Source organism: Ruditapes philippinarum, unplaced genomic scaffold, assembly GCF_026571515.1.
Source record: "Ruditapes philippinarum isolate M1 unplaced genomic scaffold, ASM2657151v2 ctg240_1_1_1_1, whole genome shotgun sequence".
In the NCBI taxonomy this organism is placed as follows: domain Eukaryota; kingdom Metazoa; phylum Mollusca; class Bivalvia; order Venerida; family Veneridae; genus Ruditapes; species Ruditapes philippinarum.
Window position 1 is genome coordinate 11,764 of NW_026865789.1, and position 26,711 is coordinate 38,474.

The 26,711-nt window shown below is 33.6% G+C and overlaps 1 protein-coding gene across 1 annotated transcript; it reads left to right on the plus strand.

Moving 5' to 3' along the window:
• Positions 1-1,540: 1,540 nt before the first annotated feature.
• Positions 1,541-26,489, plus strand: LOC132730341 (mis18-binding protein 1-like). Its single transcript, XM_060716242.1, has 18 exons — positions 1,541-1,675; positions 9,212-9,304; positions 10,087-10,708; positions 11,145-11,247; positions 11,770-11,900; positions 12,205-12,301; positions 12,506-12,537; positions 12,966-13,052; positions 13,728-13,908; positions 15,687-15,814; positions 16,658-17,020; positions 18,950-19,137; positions 19,880-20,871; positions 21,349-21,503; positions 23,278-23,423; positions 24,418-24,593; positions 25,185-25,278; positions 26,019-26,489. The coding sequence occupies exons 2-18, from the start codon at positions 9,212-9,214 to the stop codon at positions 26,187-26,189; spliced, it is 3,759 nt and encodes a 1,252-aa protein (XP_060572225.1). The 5' UTR covers positions 1,541-1,675; the 3' UTR covers positions 26,190-26,489.
• Positions 26,490-26,711: the final 222 nt, after the last annotated feature.

Consider the following 26,711-nt stretch of genomic DNA (forward strand, 5'->3'; position numbering starts at 1 on the left):
GCTTTCTCATAATCATTCCCTCGTCATTACATATAGGGTAAATGCATGAGACCAGCCTTTATTGAAATTTATCATAAGGCAAAACAGATTATATTTTGTGCAATGTAATAATACTTTGTGGACACAAGATAATTTAGCGAAAATGAATAATACATTTTGTATGGTTTTTACAGATGAATTATGCTTATCTTGAATTGCAGAAATTATTTGAAAAAAATCTTAAGTTGAAAATGTACAATTTGACTAAAAAAGTCACAGGCTATGTATAGGAAGCTGTATTTTCTATTACATATCATGTTAACTTGATCATTTCGGCGTGAAACAACCATGCTAGAACCTCCAAAAAATCTTTCATACATATAATTACTACACATTTATCAAAATACAGACCCGGTGAAAATAATAATGGATAATCGTTGAGCACAGAAAGTTGCGCATGAATAAGACAATAAAATAAAAGCCATACAAAAATATGCATCATGTGAAATTAACTTGAAATCATTAGGTGCATTCAGAATAAAACCATTGGTAGACATACGTAGGAATAATTTACAAAAGTACAAAAGTTTTCGAACACAATTTGTAATTAATAGATCAATTTGTAGAGGTAGCGTTGGCAAGTCTTACTTAACCTCAGACCCCCTTTCAAAATTCCATTTTATTTAGTTCCGCCCATTGTTTTTTCGTTTAGGGCACACGCATTCTTTTACTTGGGGATGATACGCCGCTTTTCACATTGAAGGTTCCACGATGACCGCCGTATGAACACATCTGCGGAAGTTTCTAAATTCAAAATTTCACCATTTTAGTGTTTAAATGTTGAATTCTGCTTAAGTCGGTGCTAGGGGGTGTGGACGGTAACTTGCAAGTTCCATTACTGTCCATGAACAGGCTCTATCAAACCGAGCCTGCAACATCTTACCATTTTGCCGTGTTGGGCTTTCTTTAGGGATTCCGTTTTTCACTATTTTACTTATTTACCAACACAGTTTATCAATTTATGTTCCGCTTTAATTATTAAGCTTCTTCTGTTAATATGATGAATTTTAGTTGATGTTGCTATAAGGCTGAAATCGCATTGCACATTTAAAACACGTAAACAAGTACAGAATTGCAAATAAACAATTTAATTCGGGATCAATTCACCAATAACAAGAAGAAATTGAAATAAAAACTTGACAACGATGTAATTTATGATTAAATCCATCGGATAGCATTGGTTCATCTTCGTTTCCAAAGTATATTATATTGCCAATGAAACAAATAGTCTGATAAAATACGTTCAGAGTAAATTGTCACCAGTGGTACCAATGGTTTTTAATATTAATTCAGCAAAAATGAAAGTTTCAGTTGGTAACACTACAAATAAGTACCAATGAATTTACGCATCAACCTAAACGTCTTTTCGCGAGTTTGTTAATTGAAGTAGTCCAAGAAGGTTTGCTGATTTTTTTCTGCATTTAAACGATTATTTCTATATAAGCATTATATATATTTACTTCTTTTCTTGTATTGTACAATGAGAATAACGGCAGTCATCGCATCTTTTATCCATTCCTGCGCAATTTTTATCCGGTACTGAATAGATTTTAGAGACGACTACCGGAAGTAAACATGGCGGGATAAACAAATCAAATATCAAAATATCTGATCCTGAGGAATTGCTAAAATCAAAGTAATTTTTCCCTTCAGTTTAGCGATACCGTGGTTTAATAAATTACAAATATTTACACGAAAAAACTGTCTGGAAAATTTTTAATATAATAAAATATGTGAAATGTATCGGACCAATTTGGACCACAGGTGCTAGTGGCATTGATTTGACCTAAAATGTGTTTGACCTTGTTATTTATACAATAAAATATCAATATATTAAAAAAAAATTTTTTTTCACTGTTATATTATTATAGACAAGGTATGCAACATTCAGGTACGAAAATTATGGGTACGCCGGTTATCTGTGTTAAAATTTTTCACCGGGCGGTAATATCGTCGGATTTTTGTATGGAATCAATGCACAATATATTTTTCTACTATAATTTACTATTTACAGATCCCCAATTAACCACTAGTTAATGTTTTAAAGCCGGAAAGTAAGAAATCACCCAGGTCCGAAAGATGAGACCGTCATGACATGTACATTGTAACCTGGTATTTACGCTTGAAATACATCAACAAAGAGATCAAACCGGTCGAACACACATGCAAACAACTGGATTTTACACACTTTTAAATGGTTTTATCCTCCACGAGTGGCACTAAGTCCTATGTGCCAGTATTTTAAGAAAAATTCTACATGTATAATGTAATTCCTAAATCGGAAGTGTTCTCCCGCAACACGTGCTTGGTTCCCTGTTCTGCTCTTTGTCAATGTATGTGAAACGGAAGCCGGAGAATACTTCCGGTAGGAATTACCTTCTAAAAATGTCGTCTACATGTAGGATATTTCTTTAAATACAGGCTTATAGGACTAAGTTCGATTGCGGAGGATAAAACCATTTAAAAGTATGTAAAATCCAGTTGTTTGCATGTGTGTTCGACCCGTTTGATCTCTTTGTTGATGTATTTCAAGCGTAAATACCAGGTTACAATGTACATGTCATGACGGTCTCATCTTTCGGATGATAAATAACAAGGTCAAACACATTTTAGGTCAAATCAATGCCACTAGCACCTGTGATTTGGACTCCTAACATGGCAAAGTGTCAACTCGGCCATATACCAACTATTTAATAGTGATCGTACTTATAACTTGTATAGTTATTAAAAATTGAAAAAGTCTGCAGCTTATCGTATTGTTTGAAATTTATTATTAAGTTTGAACAGAATGTAAATTTACGACAGGTAACGTCATAGTGTATATTAACTTTTTAATCCCATTAAGTTGAATATCACCTCCTGTCATCTACAATTAACATCTGTGTTTATCATAGATAAAACATGATAATTCATTAATTGACTGTCAAATTGGATGACAATTCATTAATTGACTGTCTAATTGGATGACAGTCACTAGCCATTGGTCCGGTATAACTATTAACTATTTGATTTTCACACTTGATTTAATACAGAACAAAAAATAACATAACATAGCATTAATCAAGTAAGATTAAGCAATGAAAGATATGAAAATATATCCCTATTTCACGTATTCTCGGGGTCAGTTTTCCCACTTCTATTTTTCATTGGGGGTATTTTTACCCCTTACCTTTGAAAACTGGGGGTAAAATAAAAATTCAGGGGGTACATAAGTTTGTACAATATTTATATGCAATTTAAGGATAATTCCAAAATCATACATCAGACAATATGCTGTTTTCGTCAAGATCCATCACTCCTCCTCCCCCCCCCCCCCCCCCCGCCCCCCTTAGGTAAAATTCATTGTGGCCAACACATACTGGCATATATCTCCATCTCAATTAATATAACCATTATTTAAGTTATTTAAGTTCATAAACAGCATATAAATTGTGACTACACACCTTTGAACAAAACAAAGCATCCCTTTTGTATATGTTTTTAATTAACAAAATCGGCATCGCGAAAATATGTGACAAATGAAAATTCGTCAGTTTTCTGCTGAAACATTTACAATTCCAGTTAATTTTGATTACAATTATATTAGAATTAATATTTCTTTAATATTTTAAGACTGTTTTTTATCGGCTATTCTTACAGGCATCGTAAAACAAAAATTTCAAATTTGTAATTTACGGCAATAATTCGCAGTTGGGGGTCTGTAAACTTCATAGTGAATTCGAAGATTTTCTCACATTTCATCAATTTCAATGCACTTTAAGTGATTTATGTTTGAAAAATTGTTTAAAAGAATAATTTTTAGCTCGACTATTCGAAGAATATGAGAGCTATTGTAGTCGCGTCGGCGTCCGCGTCGGCGTCTGCGTTGGTTAAAGTTTTTTGTAAAGTCAAATATCTCAATTATTACTTGAGATATTCAATTGAAACTTACAATACTTATTTATAGTAACAAGGTACATCAGATTGACAAGTTGGATAACTCTGCCTACAATATTGACAGAATTATGCCCCTTTTTAACTTAGAAATTTTGGTTAAAGTTTTTTGTAAAGTCAAATATCTCAATAATTGCTTGAGATATTCAATTGAAATTTAAAATACTTATTTATAGTAACAATGTACATCAGTTTGCAAAATTGCATAACTCTGTCTGCAATATTTGCAGAATTATTTGCCCATTTGAAACTTAGAAATTTTGGTTAAAGGTTAACGGTCTTCAAAGATATTTACTTGAAACTTTACACATGCACTTAGGGTCATAATTGGAGGGTCATAATTGTATGTCACTGACCAAGTTCCATAACGCTATCTTGCATTAAGGCTGATTCATATCCCCTTTTCTACTTAGTTTCTTGGTTAATGTTTACATGCAAGTTTTACATATCTCAATAACTATTAAAGATATTTATTTAAAACTTCACATATGCATTAAGGGTCTGAATTGTAGGTCACTGACAAAGATCCATAATTCTATCTTGCATTTAGGCTGATTTTTCTCCCCTTTTTCAACTTAGAAATTCATGGTAAAGTTTTGCTTGTAAGCTGTTATCTCAATAACTACTGAAGGGTTTGTGCCTTTTTTGGGACAATTTTATGCATTCATAATAATAAAGCAGTGATTTACTTGATAAAACATCTTAATAACAAACCTTTGTACCTTTTCTGTCAAATTTATCTATTCATAGGTAATTAGTATTATTATACTCAATAAAAAACCCTTGTGACATTACCTTCCGAATAGTCAAGCCAATTCTGTATAATTAGACTCTCTCTAAGGCCTATAACATGAATTTATAAAAAAAAATTAGCCCTTTTGTGAACTTAAAAAATTTAACAATATCAAGGCTCTTTTACTATCAAGCACTTAGAATAGTCGAGCATGCTGTCCTACAGACAGCTCTTGTTAAATGATACACTTTACATGATTAAGTTTCCGACTTTCTGTGCATATTTTTACCCTCTTGCCTAAATTTCTGTACGTGAATTTTGTTTTTTGTGCGTAAAATACGCACATATGTGCGTAAATGGGAACACTGGGGGTTTCTTGTATTATCATTGAATAAGTGAAAGGGATGGAAGCGACGCTCGCGACTTTCATCAATATCTGAAAACTTGATAACAAAAGCAGATAAAAACCAAAATAACTGTGGAAATAATCGAAAAAATCCAGAGGAAAAAAACATTAAGTTATGCAGGCCCCCCCCCCCCCCCCCCCATCATCAATTTTCTAGTTTTTTTTCCATGTTGCAAAACCTGTAGCCGATCTCACACAAGGCGCTTCAAATGAAGGTCATGCAGTATCTATTCTATGACACGCGATTGCGCGATTCACGCTAGTGTTTCACAGATCGCGCACAATTCAAAATCATGTGCGTGAAAATCGCCCATCTATAAAAAAAGTTTATAAAATCGTAAAACTTCCATCTCGCATTATATTTGGTTGTTTTGTTTACATTTACACCGGAAACTGAAGGGAGGTAACTGTAGGCTAATCATAATTATTTAGTACCATATGGTACTGGTTACGTGATTTGACGAAAATTAAACTAAAAAACTAGTGTGCTATGTCTGACAGTTGGGCGCCATTTTATTGTAGTGAAAAATAATCAAGAAAAATGAGGCAATTCCTAGCTTGGCTATGATCTAGACGTGAAGGATAGGTCGATTGTTTGTATTGTCAATTACTTTATAATCAATCACGACAGTTCTATAATAATTTGTTTTCGTTTAAAAATTAAGGGGGGGGGGCAACTTCTGCTGCCTTAAATAAATATTTTCATTTTAATTATTTCAATTTTCATCAGTTGAACGCCTCAGTGTAAACTTAATGCAGATGATTTAACATATCCCTGTGTATTGGGCTTAAACATACTGTAACAAATAATTTATAAATATTATCCAACCTTAACCTCTCAAGAATACTGAATATAAAAAATAATAAGTAATGTATAATTATGGGCTGAGTTGACCCATGCCGAGTTGGTATATGACCAAGATGACTCGGGAGGCCAAGTTAGTTTTAGTGTCAAGTTGACTCGGATTCGTGGGACATGGGGGATGCCTCTATGATTTATCTGTATGTAGTACAAGATACAGTAAGCAAAGGAGGTAGCCCATAAAAGGTCTGTTGATGCCAAGCAAGGGGCCCGCTGTTTAAGTGCTAGGGACTCATGCAACTTTCTTTGGTGTCCCAGCCTACTTCGTAGGGCCACTCCCCATAGGCCCTATTCAGGACATCTGCAGCTATCTTCATGCACACTTAGTTCTGCTGGTAAAACAGCCTGCCTTACAAGTAACCCAGAGTTGTAGAAAACATACAAACTTGTCGTCTTACATGTATGATGTTGCAGTGGCTCTTCAATCATCTGCCATTTGCCTTTCTCAGGGACATGCACACACCAGGGTGTGAGAAGGTGTTCTGTGCTTAATGATTTAACTTCGTTTATAAGACCTCAAAACAGGAAACCGAATGTGTTAGCCTCATTAAATAAAGGGTGTTAGTCATTTTATATTTTGTAGAACAATGCACAATGCAAGATACAGAAACATGCCCCAATTCCAGATGCTTGTCATGGTTCTTTAGCAAGCAAAGTGTTTAAGCACTTCTACACGGGACCTTGCTTAGTCTCATCAGAAAAACCCAGACATGTTGTGCCCTTAACCCTTAACCTCATTATAGACGTGTTTTGACGTCTTTTCGACCCCCTCCCTTTTTGAGGCCCCCCCCATTAAGATGATACATCATGGGGTTGCAAGTTTATTCTTTTAAGAAGAAAAAAGTGTTCGGCTTGAATAATATAATTATTATAGGTATTTTTTATTGTGCTAAATACTAGTAATACTAGTAATACTATAGTTGATAACAAGTTGGTAGCTGTTTTTTTTCAAAAATCTAATACATGATGAAAGTATTTTAAATTAGATCTTAAAAATATTTGAAATGGAAAATGGTCAAACAAGACTAGTGTTTAACCCTTTACCTCATATATACGCGAAACAACGCACTTTCGACCCCCCCCCCTTTTTTTAGGCCTGAAATAGTGAAAAAATGTCCTATTTGGGCCCCAAACACATGTTTTCGTTTGAGAAATGTTGCTAAAAAAAGTGAGCACTTTTTCGGCGCCGCCCCCCATCCAAAAGATACATCAGGGGGTTGCCAGAAGGGGGATGTGCCCCTCATTGCCAAGAAAATTTTGGACTTGTGAGAGGCTTAAAATGACCCCAGGTCGATCATAAGGTAACGTGTAACCAACGCTGAAAAGCCTTTGACTCTATCTCAATCCCTTGAGAAGTTGCAGCACTTTGAAATAAATTTTGATGGAAAAAATCGAGGCATATAGCGATTTTTGGCAATTTTCAGATGTCCCCTCGTTGCCATGGTAACAGGAAATTTAAGACTGAGTATGTCGTTACAAAGGTAATGGTCAAGTCAACATTTGTGCCAAGTTTGATTAGTATTGAAGCATTTTTCATAGTTTCATAGCAGTTTGAACTTGTAAGAGGAGGCTTTTCAGTGAAAATGGCCATTTTTCACAATATGCTCATGGGAGAAAGGGTTTAAATGGATGGGGTCAGGCAATATTTTTATACACATTTCAGTCATTTAAATAGAAACTAGCTTGTGTGGTGTGTTTAAACTTTGTTAGATGAATGTGATTTACTTGTTTCTTAACAATAATTGCTAAATTAGTAGGACATCATTTTTCATAAGAATTATACTGTGTTACAGCTTATTTAGAGTTTCCTTTCATGATTTAGTTAATTTTGAAAATGTCTATAGGTCCCAAACCATGTGGTAAATTTTGCTTAAATTTTGCACAGAGATGGCAGTGATATTTTCCCCTGTATTTTACAGCCGAATTAAGGCTGTTTCCCCTAGCCAAAAATAGGTATATTTTCCCCTAAAATGCCCTGTGCACACTCTTCACCATAACCATGACAACACCGGCTGACTTGTATCATCAAGAAGACAGAAAGCTGTCCCTATAGATAGCCTCTGCTATGCTATATTTTCCCCTTCAATAAGCCACAGGTTGTTTGGAAATTGAATAAAAATCACTGGGTGTCCTTTGAGAATTGCAACACAATATTGCAAATTTTTCATTTCCTTAAAGTGCCCATTAGTGGTATAGTACTTAAAAAAAGTATGTGTTGCAAAAATACTAGAATGATGAAATTCTTAAAAATGTTCAACCACAACAAGTGCAGGGTCAATTGAAAATTTACACACACAAAATTATTTTTATTGAAATACATTGTCATTACCTTTCCTTCAACAGGAGAAATATTTTCAAGACACAGTCACTTTATAGAATTGTAATGTTATTTAAAACTAGAACTGTGTCCAAAGGACACGGATGCCCCCACCGACAACATATATATGGTATATAGTGAAAAATTCAACAAAGGGCCATAATTCTGTTAAATTTGGTCGCAGCGAAAATTCCTTCCTTTACTACCATCTACACATTAAGGTTGTTCATCCCTGGAAGTTTAAGCAAAATCTGCCATCCGGTTTAAGAGTTGCGTTTACAAAATTTCTATATGGTATATAGTGAAAAAATCAACAAAGGGCCATAATTCTGTTTAATTTGGTCGCAGCGAAAATTCCTTCCTTTAACTACCATCTTCTTATTAAGGTTGTTCATCCCTGGAAGTTTAAGCAAAATCTGCCATCAGTTTAAGAGGAGTTGAGTTCACAAAATTTCTATATGGTATATAGTGAAAAAATCAACAAAGTGCCATAATTCTGTTAAATTTGGTCACAGCGAAAATTCCTACCTTTCCTACCATCTACACATTAAGGTTGTTCATCCCTGGAAGTTTAAGCAAAATCTGCCATCCGGTTTAAGAGGAGTTGCGTTCATAAGATTTCGGGACGTACAGACAGATGTTCCAACATTTTGGGTTTAGGGGCTATTTTCTTTGTTATTTTCTTTGTTTTCTTAAGGGCTACTAGCCCATAAACCCTTTGATCATGGAATGAACCTATTGTTCTCTTTACTGTTATATAGCTCCTTAACCCAAAATGTTTGCTTGGACAGACGTACGGACAGACGGACAAGTGCAACGCTATATGCTCCCCACTTTGTGGGGGCATAAAAAGGAGCTTGAATACTGTAAGAGTAACCCTTTGTGTGATAAAAACAACTTAATTTTAATTTTTTATTTCAGATGAATTTACAAGACAGAAATTCGAGACTGTTTAATCAGCAGGTTATAGATTCAAACATAGATCAGTTGATTCGTGAAAGTCCAGTGCCTCAGGTAGGGAAAAATAACATCAAACTTTTTTATAAGAAACAATAAGCTGTTTCTTAATTTCATTTCATTTTTTTTTTTTTGTATTTACTTCTAATTATAAATGTACAATAAGAAGTTAGTCAGTAAGAGTGGTAAATTTATTTTACGTTAGTCTTGATGGACAAAAATAATCACTGTGGAAATGTCATTGTGATTACAAATAAAATAAGAGGTCATGGGTTCAAAAGTCAGCATGACCCAAAATAGCAGTTGTTGTATTAATCTTAGTACTTTCATTTAAAGTTTTCCAACTTCACATCATCATGTGTATATACACTTTGATGCATTCTTTCTGCCAGACCTACTTAGAAAGTCAGGGTCAAAAGTCAAGGTCACCATAAAGAAAATATTAACCTTGGCCTTAAAACTTTTTATGTGTATTCACCCTGATGAGTTCTACTTTGAGGTTACAGAGTCAAAGGTGAGGGTCACCATAACCCAAAATAGAAAACATTTACCTTGGCAACAACCTCCAAACATTTAACTTCTCATCACTAGAGCACATATAGCTTTATCTGATCAGTCAATACAATGTATTACTTTTATGACTGTTCTGACTGTTCTTAAGTGATCATGACCTTAAAATGACCTTTACTCCCAAGGTCTAAGGTCCCCATCCCCCTTTGTGGCATGATGTTCATTCAAACATGATTTCTTCTTATTTATTGTTTATTTAAAGAAATTTCTATAAACATGTATGGATATGTAGAAAAAAAAACTAGTAGTTATTTTCTTGTTTTTCTCAGATTCTGTATGGAAATCATCTAAACAGTGGTAACAACAACTTTAATGTACCATTTTTGGGCCACGGTCATACAGTGTCAGCCTCAGCAATTCCAATAAAGCATGGCTATGCAGCATCCCAAGGTGCAAGGTTTGATCCATTTTTATCTCCACAGAATATAAGCTCTTCATTCCATTCCAATATAGCTAACACATCGGTAGCTGACATCTTCATAAGCTTGAAGAATCAATCGATGGACGATGATGACAAGTCATTGGAGTCAAGTCAGTGGAATGAAAACACCAGTAAGGAGAACAATCCTGTAGTTGGAAACTCTTTAAACAACAGACACTCTATGACTAGCAGGCAGGTCTACCAACAGAGAAATAGACAACAACATGAGGAGAGAAACTTTAATCAGAGTTGTGATAATAGTTGGCCAGCTGGAAATAGAAGACATGGTAATCAACAAACAGATATGATAGATTGGCAACCACATGGTGTAGTCTGTGATAGTGGTCACGATAAAGGACCAAGACATCAAACACAAAAGGAGATAAGTGGAAGTGCAGTAGGCAACAATAAAGATAACTTTTATGAGGAGACTTTTCAGGAAGCTTTCTATACTGATAGACCAGATGAAGGTTTGAATATATAATATCATATTATTGATATTTCATTTGTTCTTCTGTAGATATATATTCTTATGTTAATTATACTGTTGATATATATTCTGATGTTAATTATAATCATTGTTTTGCAAGATGGTAAGATTAACATAATTAGACACAGAATTATATTGAAGAATATAGTGATTGGCTTTGTTTGTTTAATGTATAGGTATAAAAAGACAATTGTGACAAATTGTTTATTTTAAGTATTACAATGTATTTCATCAATTCATAATTATTTTTACATTCAAGAAAAAGGGAAATTTATAATCAAAAGTTGTGGGATATCTTTTAATGTGGAGATTGTGGCCTTAAATAAGTGCCATACTGAAGCAGGAGTATAGCTTGCATGAACAAATGGGATCTCGTTTGACACAAAGTATGTGAATTTATCTATAAATCTTTACAGATGACAACATGTCTCCGGAGTCAACTAAAGTATGTTCATTGTATATGTGGATTATAAAACCAGTACCCGGCTCACATGATATCTGTGTTGAGGGCAAGAAAAAGTAAGTGATATGTTCACTTATCATTATAACAGAAGGAAGGGTGAAAATAGAAGAATGCTCTCCGAATGAGATAAGGCAGTGGATTGTAATGTTGCCATTGCTGTCTGCAAACTTGTACCTTGATCATAACTTTTTTGTGTATTGTCTTCATACTCTTTTTTAACTATCAAGCACTGAGAATAGTCAAGTATGCTGTCGTACCGTCAACTTTTGTTATAAAAAAAAACAAGATTGTTTAATTACAGATGACTACTCTTAAAGAAGGAATTGTTATAATTTTTAGTACACAAATGATACATTATAAAGTACAAATGGAGATTTGATTTAGCTTAAGAACATTATTATTTAACTGAATATCAAGCACCTTTAGTTCTATATAGATGAATAGTTCTTTCCCCTTTTGTTTTACTTTGTGATTTCAAGTATATTTTAATTGACATTAATGTGGGCATATTTTATGTAATTGTATTATTGTAGCATGATTTTTTGAGATAAAATTCAAATTTAATAATTGAATTTCAGTTTAAGAGATGAAAACTTTTGGCATAGTGGAGTGATAACACGTAGAGTCAATGAAAAAGTTGTGGAGACTCAAACAAAGTCTGTGTACAGACTTGAGGGCAATATGGAACTGCTTGATGCTATGGCTGCTGGTAAGTGTAAAAGAAAGTAATATATTTATATGTGAAGCTAGCAAGTTAGAGAAATATCGTCTGTATCTCCCATTATGAATGAGAAGTTAGTAAAATAACAGACATAAATGAAAAGGGAAGGTTTTTTTTTTCATCATTGTAGTGATTTTTTTTTTAGTTTTGTCACTTTTCAATGAGGTATAAACCAAATTTTATGAAAACACCACATATTGTAACTTCTTTAAGTGATCACAAATGCTTGATTTTAAAGGAAGATTTAATTTCAAATTTTCTGTATTTGTTAAATATGCTGATATTATTTCAGGATTTTCACGGAAGACAGCAGAAGCGTTTTGGCTTGGTTTCCCTAGTGACTGGCAGCAGTTGATTTATGAACATTTTAGAACAGCACCAATTAACAGGTTTATTGAATGAATTAATGAAACATTTTACAAAATCTTAACTAAATTTTTGTTTAAACATAATCATTTATAAGTAACAGATTTTAATACATATTTTTTTTGCTGTTTTATTCATGGCATTAGAATGAATATTGATATTTGATTATATTCATGTTGGAACCACCATAGAATAATATTTTATCTTTGGCATTGTTGTTATTTCAGCACAGTAGAAACAGAGTCAGATTCTGAGGAAGGTAAATGCTTCAACTGTTCATTGATTTTATAATTGTTATTTCTTATAATAATGTTATTGGAGAATTTAGATAGTGTTTCTTATCTTTGAATTGTCATGAATTCTCTATAATCCATATAAAACAAAAAGAAAATAGAAGGTAACTTTAGATAGTGTTTCTTATCTTTGAATTGTCATGAATTCTCTATAATCCATATAAAACAAAAAGAAAATAGAAGGTAAATGGCAGGGACCTTGTTAATCTTGTTACAAAATGGAGTAGACTGTTCGTACACACTAAATTTGAATGACTGAATTAATTTAATGTTTAAGTGATGACTTACCAGATGGCCAGATGGTGTCTGTGTAATTTTCAGAATATATGTATGATTGTATATCTTTTTTGTTTTTGTTTTTTTTTTTGTTAAAAGTTTTGATTTATATCTGTAGAAATAACAATATTAGAGGAGGAGGAATGTTCTGATGACCAAGGACAAGAGGAAATTACTGTAAGAGAAATTCCATCTACTGATGAAGGTATGGAGTTTTAATTTTGCGTCCCTTTGAGTGTCTAGCCAACAGTGTATAGCATTGCCAGCCTGCACATCTTATCTAGCACAACATTATTATATATTTTATGTTGTTTACTGACTTTAAATACTTTGATGTTCAAATCCTTTAAGTGCTTGTGGACAGTTCAAAATTCAAAGAAGGACAAGTTCTTTATAAAAAAAACAGCTTGAAGATTAAGATATAATTCAACGTAAGGTATAATTTAGGTATGCTAAATACATGTATTAGTTAGCGCTGTATGTTGATACTGAAGTTGTATCATACAAATGACTGCCTTTTATTGTGTGAAAAGATAACAGCAGTAGTTTAAAATCATTATATTTAGTTTACTCATTTTCATTACCCCATGATTTGTTTTATATTGGACAGTCAGGTATATGCTGTTTAAGCAGTTGGTTAATATATTCTACACATCTGTCTGACAATCTCTGTTGTACAGTTTTGCCTTCACATTAAATATCATAATTAAATTGTTATCAGGAATACATTTGAGCCGCGTCACGACAAAACCAACATAGTGCGTTTGCGACCAGCATGGATCCAGACCAGCCTGTGCATTCGCGCAGGCTGGTCTGGATCCATGCTGGTCGCAAACGCACTATGTTAGTTTTGTCATGATGCGGCTCATTTTGTTTACAGGAGAAGAATCAGCACCACCTTTACATACAGATGAATCATCAGATATAGATTTACCTCATAGTCCCTTAGATAACAAAAAGTCAAGGTCAAAGAAAGGGTCAAAGGTTGAAAAGGTGATAGAGAACTGGATAATAAGGTCATTACCAAATGGGAAAGGAGTTCATTTGGTTGGAGTGAAAGCGTAAGTGTTCTCAAAGTTTTAAGTTTCCGTTTTATCTTAAAGTGTCATCAAAATTCTGTTAATAGTACTAATATATTGTTATTTAGTTGGAAAGCAATCAATGCAATTACTATAAAGTCATGAAAGATGTACTAACAAATATTCCATTTTAAAATATTTATTATGTAATTAACATAACACAAAACATAGAAATTGTTTATTAGACTTTTTTTCCAAAAACTTCTAAGCTGCATGTTTTTATGCCCCCCTTCGAAGAAGAGGGGGTATATTGTTTTGCTAATGTCGCTCTGTCTGTCTGTCTGTCGGTCCGTCTGTCCGTCGGTAGACCACATGGTTTCCGCTGATTATCTTGAAAAGTATTTATCACAAAGTCTTCATATTTTACATAGTGATTGGTCATAACTAGTAGATGACCCCTATTGATTTTGGGGTCACTAGGTCAAAGGTCAAGGTCACAGGGACCTTAAATGTCAAAATGGTTTCCGCTGATTATCTTAAAAAGTATGTATCACAAAGTCTTCATATTTCACACAGTAATTGGTCATCACTAGTAGATGACCCCTATTGATTTTGGGGTCACTAGGTCAAAGGTCAAGGTCACAGGGACCTTAAATGTCAAAATGGTTTCCGCTGATTATCTTGAAAAGTATGTATCACAAAGTTTTCATATTTCACATAGTGATTGGTCATCACTAGTAGATGACCCCTATTGATTTTGGGGTCACTAGGTCAAAGGTCAAGGTCACAGGGACCTTAAAATGTGAAAATGGTTTCCGCTGATTATCTTGAAAAGTATTCATCACAAAGTCTTCATATTTCACATAGTGATTGGTCATCACTAGTAGATGACCCCTATTGATTTTGGGGTCACTATATCAAAGGTCAAGGTCACAGGGGCCTTAAATGTCAAAAGGGTTTCTGCTGATTATCTTGAAAAGTATTCATCACAAAGTCTTCTTATTTCACATAGTGATTGGTCATAACTAGTAGATGACTCCTATTGATTTTGGGGTCACTATGTCAAAGGTCAAGGTCACAGGGACCTTAAATGTCAAAATGGTTTCCGCTGATTATCTTGAAAAGTATGTATCACAAAGTTTTCATATTTCACATAGTGATTGGTCATCACTAGTAGATGACCCCTATTGATTTTGGGGTCACTAGGTCAAAGGTCAAGGTCACAGGAACCTTAAAATGTGAAAATGGTTTCCGCTGATTATCTTGAAAAGTATTCATCACAAAGTCTTCATATTTCACATAGTGATTGGTCATCACTAGTAGATGACCCCTATTGATTTTGGGGTCACTATATCAAAGGTCAAGGTCACAGGGGCCTTAAATGTCAAAAGGGTTTCTGCTGATTATCTTGAAAAGTATTCATCACAAAGTCTTCTTATTTCACCTAGTTATTGGTCATAAGTATTAGATGACCTCTATTGATTTAGGGGTCATTAGGTCAAAGGTCAATGTCACACGGGCCTTAAATGTCAAAATGGTTTCCTTTGATTTTTCCATAATTGAACACTTCCATGTACCCATTTTTGGCAAGTTTCTTTAATAAAATTACCAATTATGTGAGTCAATGGCTAGAAAGGGGGGTATATGTGTCGTTCGACATTCTTGTTAATAATTTTAGTTTAAAAGGTTATTTGATTTTCGATCAAAGAAATCAAGTAAGTGAAGAGTAATGTAAATAATTTGTTAATGAAAAGCTTATAAACACACAAAAGTTTGTTTTAAATAAAAATACATACATGCATTTTGTTTAATATTTTTAGTGATAGCGGGAATTTGTGGCACAGTTCAGCTATAGAGAAAAGGTTGGACAAGAAGAGGTTAATGTCAAATAGCGGCTCAATCTACAGGTTGAAGGGTAACATGGATAAATTGTTAAGCCTAAATGAGGGTAAATATCACATAATATGCACTTAAATTTTTGTACTGTCATATTTTGCTTATGGTATAGTTATTGTTTTGGTAGCACAACTAATAGTGGGGCTATCCTTCTCACCAGGGGGGTGGCGTATTACTTGAGTTAAACTTTTATTTGCAACTTCTTGTACTTCATTAAGTGTCAACAACCACTTAAGATATTAGTGTGTTACATCACACATGTTTTTGAGAGCAAAGCAGGAGGTCAATATACTAGACCCATCACTCTAGCTTGGATTTAAACGTAATTATGGCCCTTTTTGAATTTAGGAAATTCTTGGTTTTAGCCTTGTGTGCAACAGTAGTCTTTAAAACTACTGATTGTATTCACTTGAAACTAAATTCATGTCTTGCAATTATAATTGAAGATCACATTCTAAACCAATAAATGTGCAAGGATTTTAAATGAAATATAGTAAAGTTAAAAATTCCTTTTGTCAATATTTAAGACTCATTACTATCTCCAATGAAAACTTCCTCTTTGTTCATTCCTACATAATCCAGGCTCTTTTATAACAATTATTTAGGATCTATTGTTATTGTTTTTCTTGACACTAGTTTGCATTAAACAGGTTATAATTGTACAAAAAACACAGAATCTATTTGTGCTGTGTCTGTCTTAAATAATGAAATTGAATAATCACAACAACTGAAAGAAGAAATGTTTTCCTTTAGTTTATATCCTTAATTGTATGATAAAAAAAATTCTTAAACCTACACACTAAATCAGTACATATTTTACTTTATTAAGCTTCTCCAATTGATACTGTTAATTGTGAATATACACATTTTTTTTAATTCATATTTTTTCTTCAAGGTTTGCCTGTTGAGATCATTGAAAAGTTTAAGTCTGGGTTTCCAAAAGAGTGGCAAGAATTGGTTCAGGAGCACTTATGTACCAAAAAACGCAGTAAGAAGAAATCTACAATTTCAAAACACAAAACAACACATACATCAAAAAAGAAAGGACAAATTGGTGGCAAGAAGGACTTTAAGCAAAAACAATCTACTCAGACTAAGAGCAATGACAAGAAGCCTGTATTATCCTCGGAGAAGAAAAGTCAAGTTAAAGATGATACCCAAGGGAGAAAGTCTAGTGTCAGTCTTGATAATACTCCAGTATCTAACAGAGAGAAGGGTGTTTCTATACCAGCAGAACCATATAAAAGAACAAAGACTAGTAAGTGTATTCATACATAAATTACTTGTGTTAATTTATAATATAGAATATAATGACAAAAGATGGTAATGTGTTGATAAAGTACTAAAGATAAAGGGAGGAAAAATAAATATAATTTAAAGGTTTGCCCAAAAATGCTGTAAAGAATTATTTTGAAAAGAACAGAATAGTTTTGTACTTCATTTATACTGAATTAAGATCATTCTTGCTATTCCACCATTATGACCACATAGTTCACCATGTTGTTGCTTTCATTGATGCAATTAACATATATTACACATTTTTATGCACCGGGCATATAGTAATTGAACCGTCTGTCTGTCCGAGCAAACATTTTGGGTTTAGGGGCTATATATCAGTAAAGAAAACAAAAGAGAACAATAGGTTCATTCCGTGATCAAAGGGTTTATGGGCTAGTAGCCCTTAAGAAAACAAAGAAAATAACAAAGAAAATAGCCCCTAAACCCAAAATGTTGGAACGTCCGTCTGTCAGTACGAGGTTAACCTAGAATGGCAAGTTGGATTTTTCTTAAGTTCTACCTGTGCCAATGGCTTCATAATTTACACACTTACTAATCCATACAATGTATATGTTCTGGGCAAGTTACATAACTATGGCTTCCATTTGCACCAAGTTATGGCCCTTTTCAGCACTTAGAAAATGAATAATGGTTAACCTAAACCGGCAAGTTGGAAATATCTTATGTTCTATCTGAACTAATGGCTTAATAATTTTCACACTTACTTATCAATATAATGTACATGATATTACCAAGTAATATAAATGTGCCATCCATTTTCCCAGTAATTTCCCTTTTTATCACTTTGAAAATAGGGCCTTGTATAGTTAACCTATTCCTTTATTTTTAAGTTAATGTCTTTCATGTTTATAATAGTCATACCAAGGGAGGTCCTCTTCCTTTTCCTTAGTAAGGGGTCATTTGGGTCAAGGTCACCAATGTCAAAAATAGATTTTTTACACTTTTACAGGTGTATTAACCTTATTCTATCGACAGATGTCTTGTATCTTGTATATTTTGTAGGAACATAAAATTAAGGTATTCTCATTTGAATGGAGGTGAGGTCAGTTGGGTCAAGGTCACCAGTGCTAAAAATAGATTTTTACACTTTTGCTCATACAGCCTTTATTTATTGACAGATTTGTATTATAATTGGTAGGAAGATAACTTACATGGTATTCTTCATTTGGATGTAGTTAGGAGTCAGTTGGGTCAAGGTCAACAGTGCTAAAAATAGATTTTTACACTTTTGCCCATACAGCCTTTATATATTGACAGATTTATTTCATATTTGGTAGGAAAATAAGTTGCATGATATTCTTCCTTTGGATGGAGTTGAGGTCAGTTGGGTCAAGGTCACCAGTGCTAAAAATAGATTTTTTACACTTTTGCCCATACAGCCTTTATTTTAAATATTGTTACTGACAAGAATCTGAGCCGGGGTCATTTGTGTTTAACAAACACGTTCTTGTTTGTTATGTTACTCACTTTCATTGACATATTGAAATTCATTATATCTGTTGCAAAAATGTTTGTCATTTGAGTGCTTTCTTGATACTTTTACAGAAATATATTTATAATTATGATTAATATTTATGCCAACACTAAATGGGGGATATAGATTTGCCCTTGTCCATCTGTCTGCTGTCATACTGCCACATTATTCATAAGTAGACTGATAAAGCAGTGGAATGTAGTGAGGCATGTCCTAGTTTTATCATAGTTTACCCTTCTTTCCTGTAGGTCATAATTAATTAGTCAAGTATGCTGTCTCCTCTGACAGGTCTTGTTAATGCAACTTTGTCAACTCTTAATGTACAGACCACATATTGGTGTGTTGAATTGTAAATCATAAATATAAACTATTAAAACTATTCCAATTAATCTTTTTGTTTTTGATTTATTTTAGTTCTGACACCGTCTGGAGAGAGTGTAGATTTGGAGAGTTTAGGACGTTCAAGGAGTGGTAGGTTAATAAAGCCTAGATTACAGTGGTGGACAGGTCAAACACTAGAGCTGGATGGGGAAAATATCACTGTAAAGGCACCAACTATTGCTTCCAGCTTATTCTTACAGCAGTTTGAGGATGGTTATAAGGTAAAAATGATTATTGCATTTAAACAAAGCTCAATACTTACTTAATCTTAAATTTGTGGATTGACCTATGTGCATATCACCGGCATGTTTCGCTTCGCTGCACAAAATGGCTGCCAGAGTATAAAAAGAAAAAATCTTGTACGGCTTTCACAGGTCAAACTGCTGGCAGGATTTCAATGAAACTTTACAAGAGTGATAAGTACCATCCATAGTTGTTAGTATCACCCACATGTTGCGCTTGGCTGCACAAAATTGCAGCCTGAGCTATAAATAAAAAAATCTTGTCCGGCTTTCACAGGTCAAACTGCTGGTGGGATTTTAATGAAACTACACAGAAGTGATCTGTACCATCCCTCGTTCATATGGCTGGCACGTTCCTCTTTGCTGCACAAAATGGCCGTCAAAGCTATCAATAGAAAAATCTTGTCCCGCTTTCAAAGATCAAACAGTTGGTGGGATTTTGACCAAAATTCACAGGAGTGATCAGTGCCATACCTTGCTTTGGGAGTCATATGCTTTTGAGACATAGCCCCTTCTAGTTTGCAATGAAATTAGCACTTGTTAATAATAAATATTTTACAATAAAGTTAGCACTTGTTGATCATAAATATTTTACAATAAATTGCTCTTCTGATTGTTGAAATGAAGCAGGTAATTTGATGTTCATTTTCTTATAATATATGTTAAAAGTATCTTATATTTGCTAGTTTTCTTTTATTTCTTTTTCTCTTTCCATCCCTAGAAATCAACACATAAGGTAAAACCATATTGGAATCCAAGGCAAAAAGACAAAGATTATTCATTGAATGCCAGCAAATCTTCATTGAACTCTAGTGTCTCCTCAGTTGAAACAAAGAAAAAACATTACTCAAAAAGAAAAGAACTGGTAGAACCTGCATCTTCTAAAGCTGCAAACAATTCTAGCCAATCAGATGAAGATATTAATCAAAACTTGAAACTAGAGGTAAAAGTTATCCTGGAAAATCATAGGTCAAGAAGAAAAAAGGTAACAAAACTTAATACTTGCTACAGTAATAAATTGATTGATGATGAGGCAACAACAGATACAGACAATCCATTTGATATATCTGAAACTACAGACCTTGAAACCACTTTAACTGACCAAGAAGTGTCAGACCCTATTAAAGCTAAAAGATCAAAAAGAAAAAATGATAATGGACCCAATCTAGTAAAAGAAAATAGAAGAACGGTTGATCAAGTTAATGTTGTGTCATCTAGTACTGGGGATATTAGGACTCGGGAAAGAAACAGTCCTGGGGATATAGGCTGTAGAAAACTGAGATCTAGAAATGTAAAGGTGCCAAAAATGGATGTTGGAGTTGGATTGAAAGAAAGCAAAAAAGGGGGAGTTCTTGCTACTAAAGAGAAAGCAATCACTGATGAATTGAAGGACAGTGACTTTGAATCAGATAAAGAATCAAAAAGGAAAAGTGTAGTTAGTAAGCGTGATATAAATAATAAGGGAACATGTTTTAGAAAGAGAGGTAAAACTCTCCCAGTAATAGAAGAAGATGATCAGCAAGATACTGATGATCCCAGTCTTGAACCAGTAAGTAAATCTGGGAAGAAGAAAAATGGGATACAAAAACGTGCATTTAGTAAATTAAGTGTGATAGAAAGTAAGAAAAAGTCAGAGAATGTTCATAAAGCACCAGAATGCTCGGATGATAACACTGACCACTGGACTAAAGAAGAAAAAGATAGATTAAAAGAGTAAGTTCCCTTTTCAATAGTAAGTTACAAGGTTTTGTTTTTTCCTTTTTTCAGAAATTGACAGGCATGTAAAAATAAATCAACAAATGTTAATTTTGAGTCTCTATTTAATCTAGATTCTCTTTATTTTACTTTTAAATAATGTGATGGAAATTTTGATTATATTTGTTTTATATTGACATGTGAAGAGTAATCTCTGATGCAGAGTGGTTATACTATAGTTGCAGACCTTTAGTTGCTTCTCACTTCTTTAGGTTCAAATCTTCCATGATTGTGTCACATGAGGAAGCTATCCAGCTAGTTTATAAAAGGCTTGTGGTTCTACTTTGGTGCCCACTTGTGCCTGAAATAATGCACAGTTTGGCACCTGGGGTCTTTCTCAACTAGTAATAGTGGAAAGTTCCCATACAATTTACAGTGTTGGTTTGATTCAAAACCCCCTAACAAAAAGATATTTAAAATTGTTTTATATTTCAGTGCATGTAAGAATGTGCCTCCAAATAACACACATTACTGGGAGAAAGTGTCAGCTGAAGTTAGAACAAAAACTGCTGAGATGTGTAAAGCCATGTATTACATTGATCAGAAACCACCAAAGTCAGCAGAGAAGAAAAACAAGAAAAATGTGAAAGGTAATTTTAGACAAGAACTTTTGATAATAGGTACTTAATGTTTTTTAAACATAACTTATTTGATATTTTAGAAGCATTCAAATCACTAACTTCAAATTCTTAGGAGATATTTTAGTGTAAGTTGAGAGTCATTCCTATACTTGTATATACATTTTCCATGTCTCATATTATTGATAAGAATTTAGTTCTCATTAGCACATCTTCTAAACTCCTGCACAGATTTTGATGAAACAATATACTAGTATTTATGATCCTTGGATGGTATTGTACAATAAAACAAGAGCTGTCGGTAGGACAGCAACGCTCGACTATTCTTAGTGCTTGATAGTAAAAAAAATGCTTGATACAGTTACCTCCTCCTGTTTACAGGTTGGGGTCATGATGGTGAACAAGTGTGCAAAGTTACAAAGCCATATGTCAATGGACTTTGAAAATATTTGAACTATTACAAAAACTTCAACGTAAATTCTAAGTCGAAAAAGGGGCATAATTCTGTCAAAATGCTTGATAGAGTTACCTCCTCCTGTCTACAGGTTGGGGTCATGATGTTGAACAAGTGTGCAAAGTTTCAAAGCCATATGTCAATGGACTTTGAAAATATTTGAACTATTACAAAAACTTTAACGTAAATTCTAAGTCGAAAAAGGGGCATAATTCTGTCAAAATGCTTGATAGAGTTACCTCCTCCTGTTTACAGGTTGGGGTCATGATGGTGAACAAGTGTGCAAAGTTTCAAAGCCATATGTCAATGGACTTTGAAAATATTTGAACTATTACAAAAACTTTAACGTAAATTCTAAGTCGAAAAAGGGGCATAATTCTGTCAAAAATGCTTGATAGAGTTACCTCCTCCTGTCTACAGGTTGGGGTCATGATGTTGAACAAGTGTGCAAAGTTTCAAAGCCATATGTCAATGGACTTTGAAAATATTTGAACTATTACAAAAACTTTAACGTAAATTCTAAGTCGAAAAAGGGGCATAATTCTGTCAAAATGCTTGATAGAGTTACCTCCTCCTGTCTACAGGTTGGGGTCATGATGGTGAACAAGTGTGCAAAGTTTCAAAGCCATATGTCAATGGACTTTGAAAATATTTGAACTATTACAAAAAACTTTAACGTAAATTCTAAGTCGAAAAAGGGGCATAATTCTGTCAAAATGCTTGATAGAGTTACCTCCTCCTGTCTACAGGTTGGGGTCATGATGGTGAACAAGTGTGCAAAGTTTCAAAGCCATATGTCAATGGACTTTGAAAATATTTGAACTATTACAAAAACTTTAACATAAATTCTAAGTCGAAAAAGGGGCAAAATTCTGTCAAAATGCTTGATAGAGTTACCTCCTCCTGTCTACAGGTTGGGGTCATGATGGTGAACAAGTGTGCAAAGTTTCAAAGCCATATGTCAATGGACTTTGAAAATATTTGAACTATTACAAAAACTTTAACATAAGTGGTTACGCCGACGCCGACGCTCGGGTGACTGCAATAGCTCTACTTATTCTTATCGAATAGTCGAGCTAAAAAGCTATAATCCATTGGCATCCTGAACAAGATGGCCAGAAAAATAAACTAATAATGACCTTTAAATAATTTGAATTTTCATTTGTGGTGAAATCCTTGTCTCATTTCTCAGGTAAACAATCCAGGGCCTCCATATCCCTCAAGTGCTATATCATAAATAGTCATTTTGAATCCATTATTAAAATTATATGTAAGTTTAGTTGATATTTATACTATAATTTACTTGTATTTTTATTGGTTTTATTTGTGTAGAAAAGGAGAAGGTGACCAGTTTAACTGCAAATGTTGGAACATTAAAGAGAAAACAACAATTAAAAGACTTGCTAGAACAACAAAATGATAATTACACAGATGACATCTTTGACTCCACACCATTCAGAAATTCAAGAAAAAGGAAGGTTAGAATATCTCTTTTATTGATAAAACTTGTTTGTTACAAAAGTAATTAAATAATAACTTTAACCTTTGCCAACTTCGTATGACTAGTTTTAATACATTTTATGCATGATATCAAATATAAATCTTGTCCGTCTATGTCCTCATGAGAGGTTTGATAATAATGAAAGTTAGATAGACATATAAGATTAAATAAACATACATGTATATATATAGTAACGGTGGGAAAATATATATGAAATAACAATTGGAAATGGGGCGTCCGTGGCCAAGTGGTTAAGGTCGTTGACTTCAAACCACTTGCCCCTAACTGCTATGGGTTCGAATCCCGACCAGGACTTTGGATTCTTTCATGTGAGGAAGCTATCCAGCTAGCTTACTGAACGTCGGTGGTTCTACTCAGGTGACAGTTTGTGTCTGAAATAATGCACAGAATGGCACCTGAGGTCTTCCTCCACTAGTAAAGCTGGAACGTCGCCATATGACCTATACTGTGTCGGTGTGACAAAACCAAATCAGACAGTTGGAAATGAATAGGGTTTGTTAAAAGTAAAAGCTTTTTAGCTATCTATTATTGAGTGATATGCTCAATTTAGCTTACAGCCATATTGAACTGGTTAAGTTGGCTATGAAACAATATTAGAGGGTAGTCTGTTCCAGTGGAAGACTGTTCTTGAGGAAAAGTGTAAAGTACAGCATTAACCCACTTGTCCCTCACTGCTGTTGGTTTGAATCCTGGAAGGGACTTTTGGTTCTTTCATGTAACAAAGCTATCCAACTAGCTTATGGAATATTGTTGGTTCTACTGAAATTCTACTGCCTGAAATAATGTACAGCAGGGGAGGTCTTCCTCCAAAAGTAAAGCTGGAAAGCTATATGACCTTTACAGTGTTGCGGGAACGTAAACCCTTACCAAAAAAAAAAGCAACAACAAAGTCAGAACAAGTGAAAATTCATGTGAGAATGATGTATTTATATATATACATTTTACAACAGGTTCTTGGGGAAAATGATGATGATGCAATCTTTGAAGAGTTAGCTCGGAAACAGGGCAAGTCGAGGTTTGAGACGCCTGTAAGCACAGAAACTATGTGTAGGAGAATTAGTGTACCATTTGCTTCAACTAAGAAGACTCCAGTTTCTAATATCAATGTAGAAACATTGGAGGGAAGGTAACACCAATTTCCTCATACCTATGCTTAATTCTACCTCCATATAGAAAACCTGATGTTCATTTTGCTCCTTCAAAAAAATCAGTATTATGTAGATCTGGTTTTTAGACAAAATTGTCATCAAACACCACTTCAGCATACTGAAAACTGTCACAACTTTCATTCAGTTTTGTTTTTTTTACGTATCCCCTTTGTTTCCACAGAACTGACAGGTATTATTTATTCCTGTTTTAAGGTTATCACCTTCTCTTGAATGAAACCTAGTACATAACTTTATTATAGATTTAAACATAAAAATGACCTTTCTACAACTTACTTAAAAAAATCTCTTGTTCCACAACCCAGCAATGGGGTTATCGTTGCTCTGTAGACAGCTCTTGATGAAAAATAATTTAGTTACAAAGGTTTCTTGTAAAAGTTACATAGTAACAACCTGAAAATATTACTATGTTTATAAAGTCAATGTGTAATAGTAACTGTTATCAAAACATTGTATGTATTTAAAGTACATTGTAGTTTAACCCATTAACCAATTTAATTTGAAAACATGAAACAGATTTTAAGCATCAGATATGACTTTATTATTTTCAGTGGTGATACTGATGCATATGTGCATAAAATTCTCAAAAGAAGACTTTTATCAAGGGGCAAAAAGAAACATGTTACTCCTAAGTCAGTGAAAAAGGTAGGTGGTTGATAAAAGGACATTTTGAATAGTTGAACAAACACCTATATGTGATTAGTTTAGAAGTAGATCAACCGACTTAATGTATCAACTGACGAAGCTAATAAAACGAAACATGTATTGATATCGAAATTTGTGTTGGTTTTGATCTATTTGTCCTATTTGAATGTTAGAAATTTGATATTTTACATGACTAAATTATGAAATTCTTGTGCTATCTGATCACTAACAATGAGAAAGCTAGCTCGCAGATTGGTGGTTCTGCCAAGGTTTAAACAATGTACATGAAAAAGTGCATGAAAAATCTTCATTTGCTTGTAAAGCTGGCAAAATAATCATATGTAGGTAACAATGTTACTGTAAGGAACAATAAAAACAAATGAAAACAAACTACATGCATGTTCTAAGGTGGGTCAAGTTGTGACACCTGTAAAAATATTACATATTTTATTGACTCATATTGACTCGTATATAGGTTTTGTACTTTTGGACTATATATAGGAGGAAAAACAGGACGTTAATTTTATTTAGACACATAGAGAAAATCGACTAATCAAAGTTCAACACAGAAATTTTACTGTACTGTCTGGCAACTATGAAAATTATATTTTATGATTTGGCTGTGAAATTTTATGAAAATAATTTCTTTGTCTTCTTAAGAGCATGTAATAAAAACTGGCATTTTGAAAAAATATACGAATAATGCATAAATATTTTGATATTTTAATATTGTCTTTTAGGCAAAGGTTCCAGAGATTTCCCCACAACAAAAGTTAATGTTTCATAATTATCTGGGTGAGAACAACAAAGAGGATAGTGAAAATCATGAGGATTCCTCCCAGGAAGAAGATTTTTATTGGGAAGATGATGAAAATACAGACAAATCTGTTCTTAAAACTAGTGACAGATAAATACTATATAATACACATGTGAGGAAACCTGTTTCTTGTTGATTAAAATAGCAGTTCAATATAACTGTATTTGAGACACTGCCATCTAAATTTGTGTGTATGATCTCTCAAGGTTAGTGAAGCTGTGAGACATAAACTGAGCAATGATATACAAAGACGTATATAAGTGATGATTGACCTTTTCAAGAACTACTTTCAACCATGTATTGCCTTTATCACATAACTACTGTTTTCTTCAGCATTATAAGAAAACTATTTTTGTATAAAATATCAATGTGAAGTAAACAATATTTAAGCTTGTGTGTAGTCTTTGTTCATGAAATTCAATAGAACAGGGTGATGCAAGAAAGTGGTTTTTTCTGCCTCTTTACTGGTGCTAAATTTGCATTTAATGTTGTTTTGTGGCATCCAAGCAGTAGCTGTAGAGTACATGTCATAAACATTCTATTTGATGTTGTGATTGAATAAAATCTTCTGATGTACACTGCTTGTGAAACTTAACACAGTTCAGCAATTCTCTGG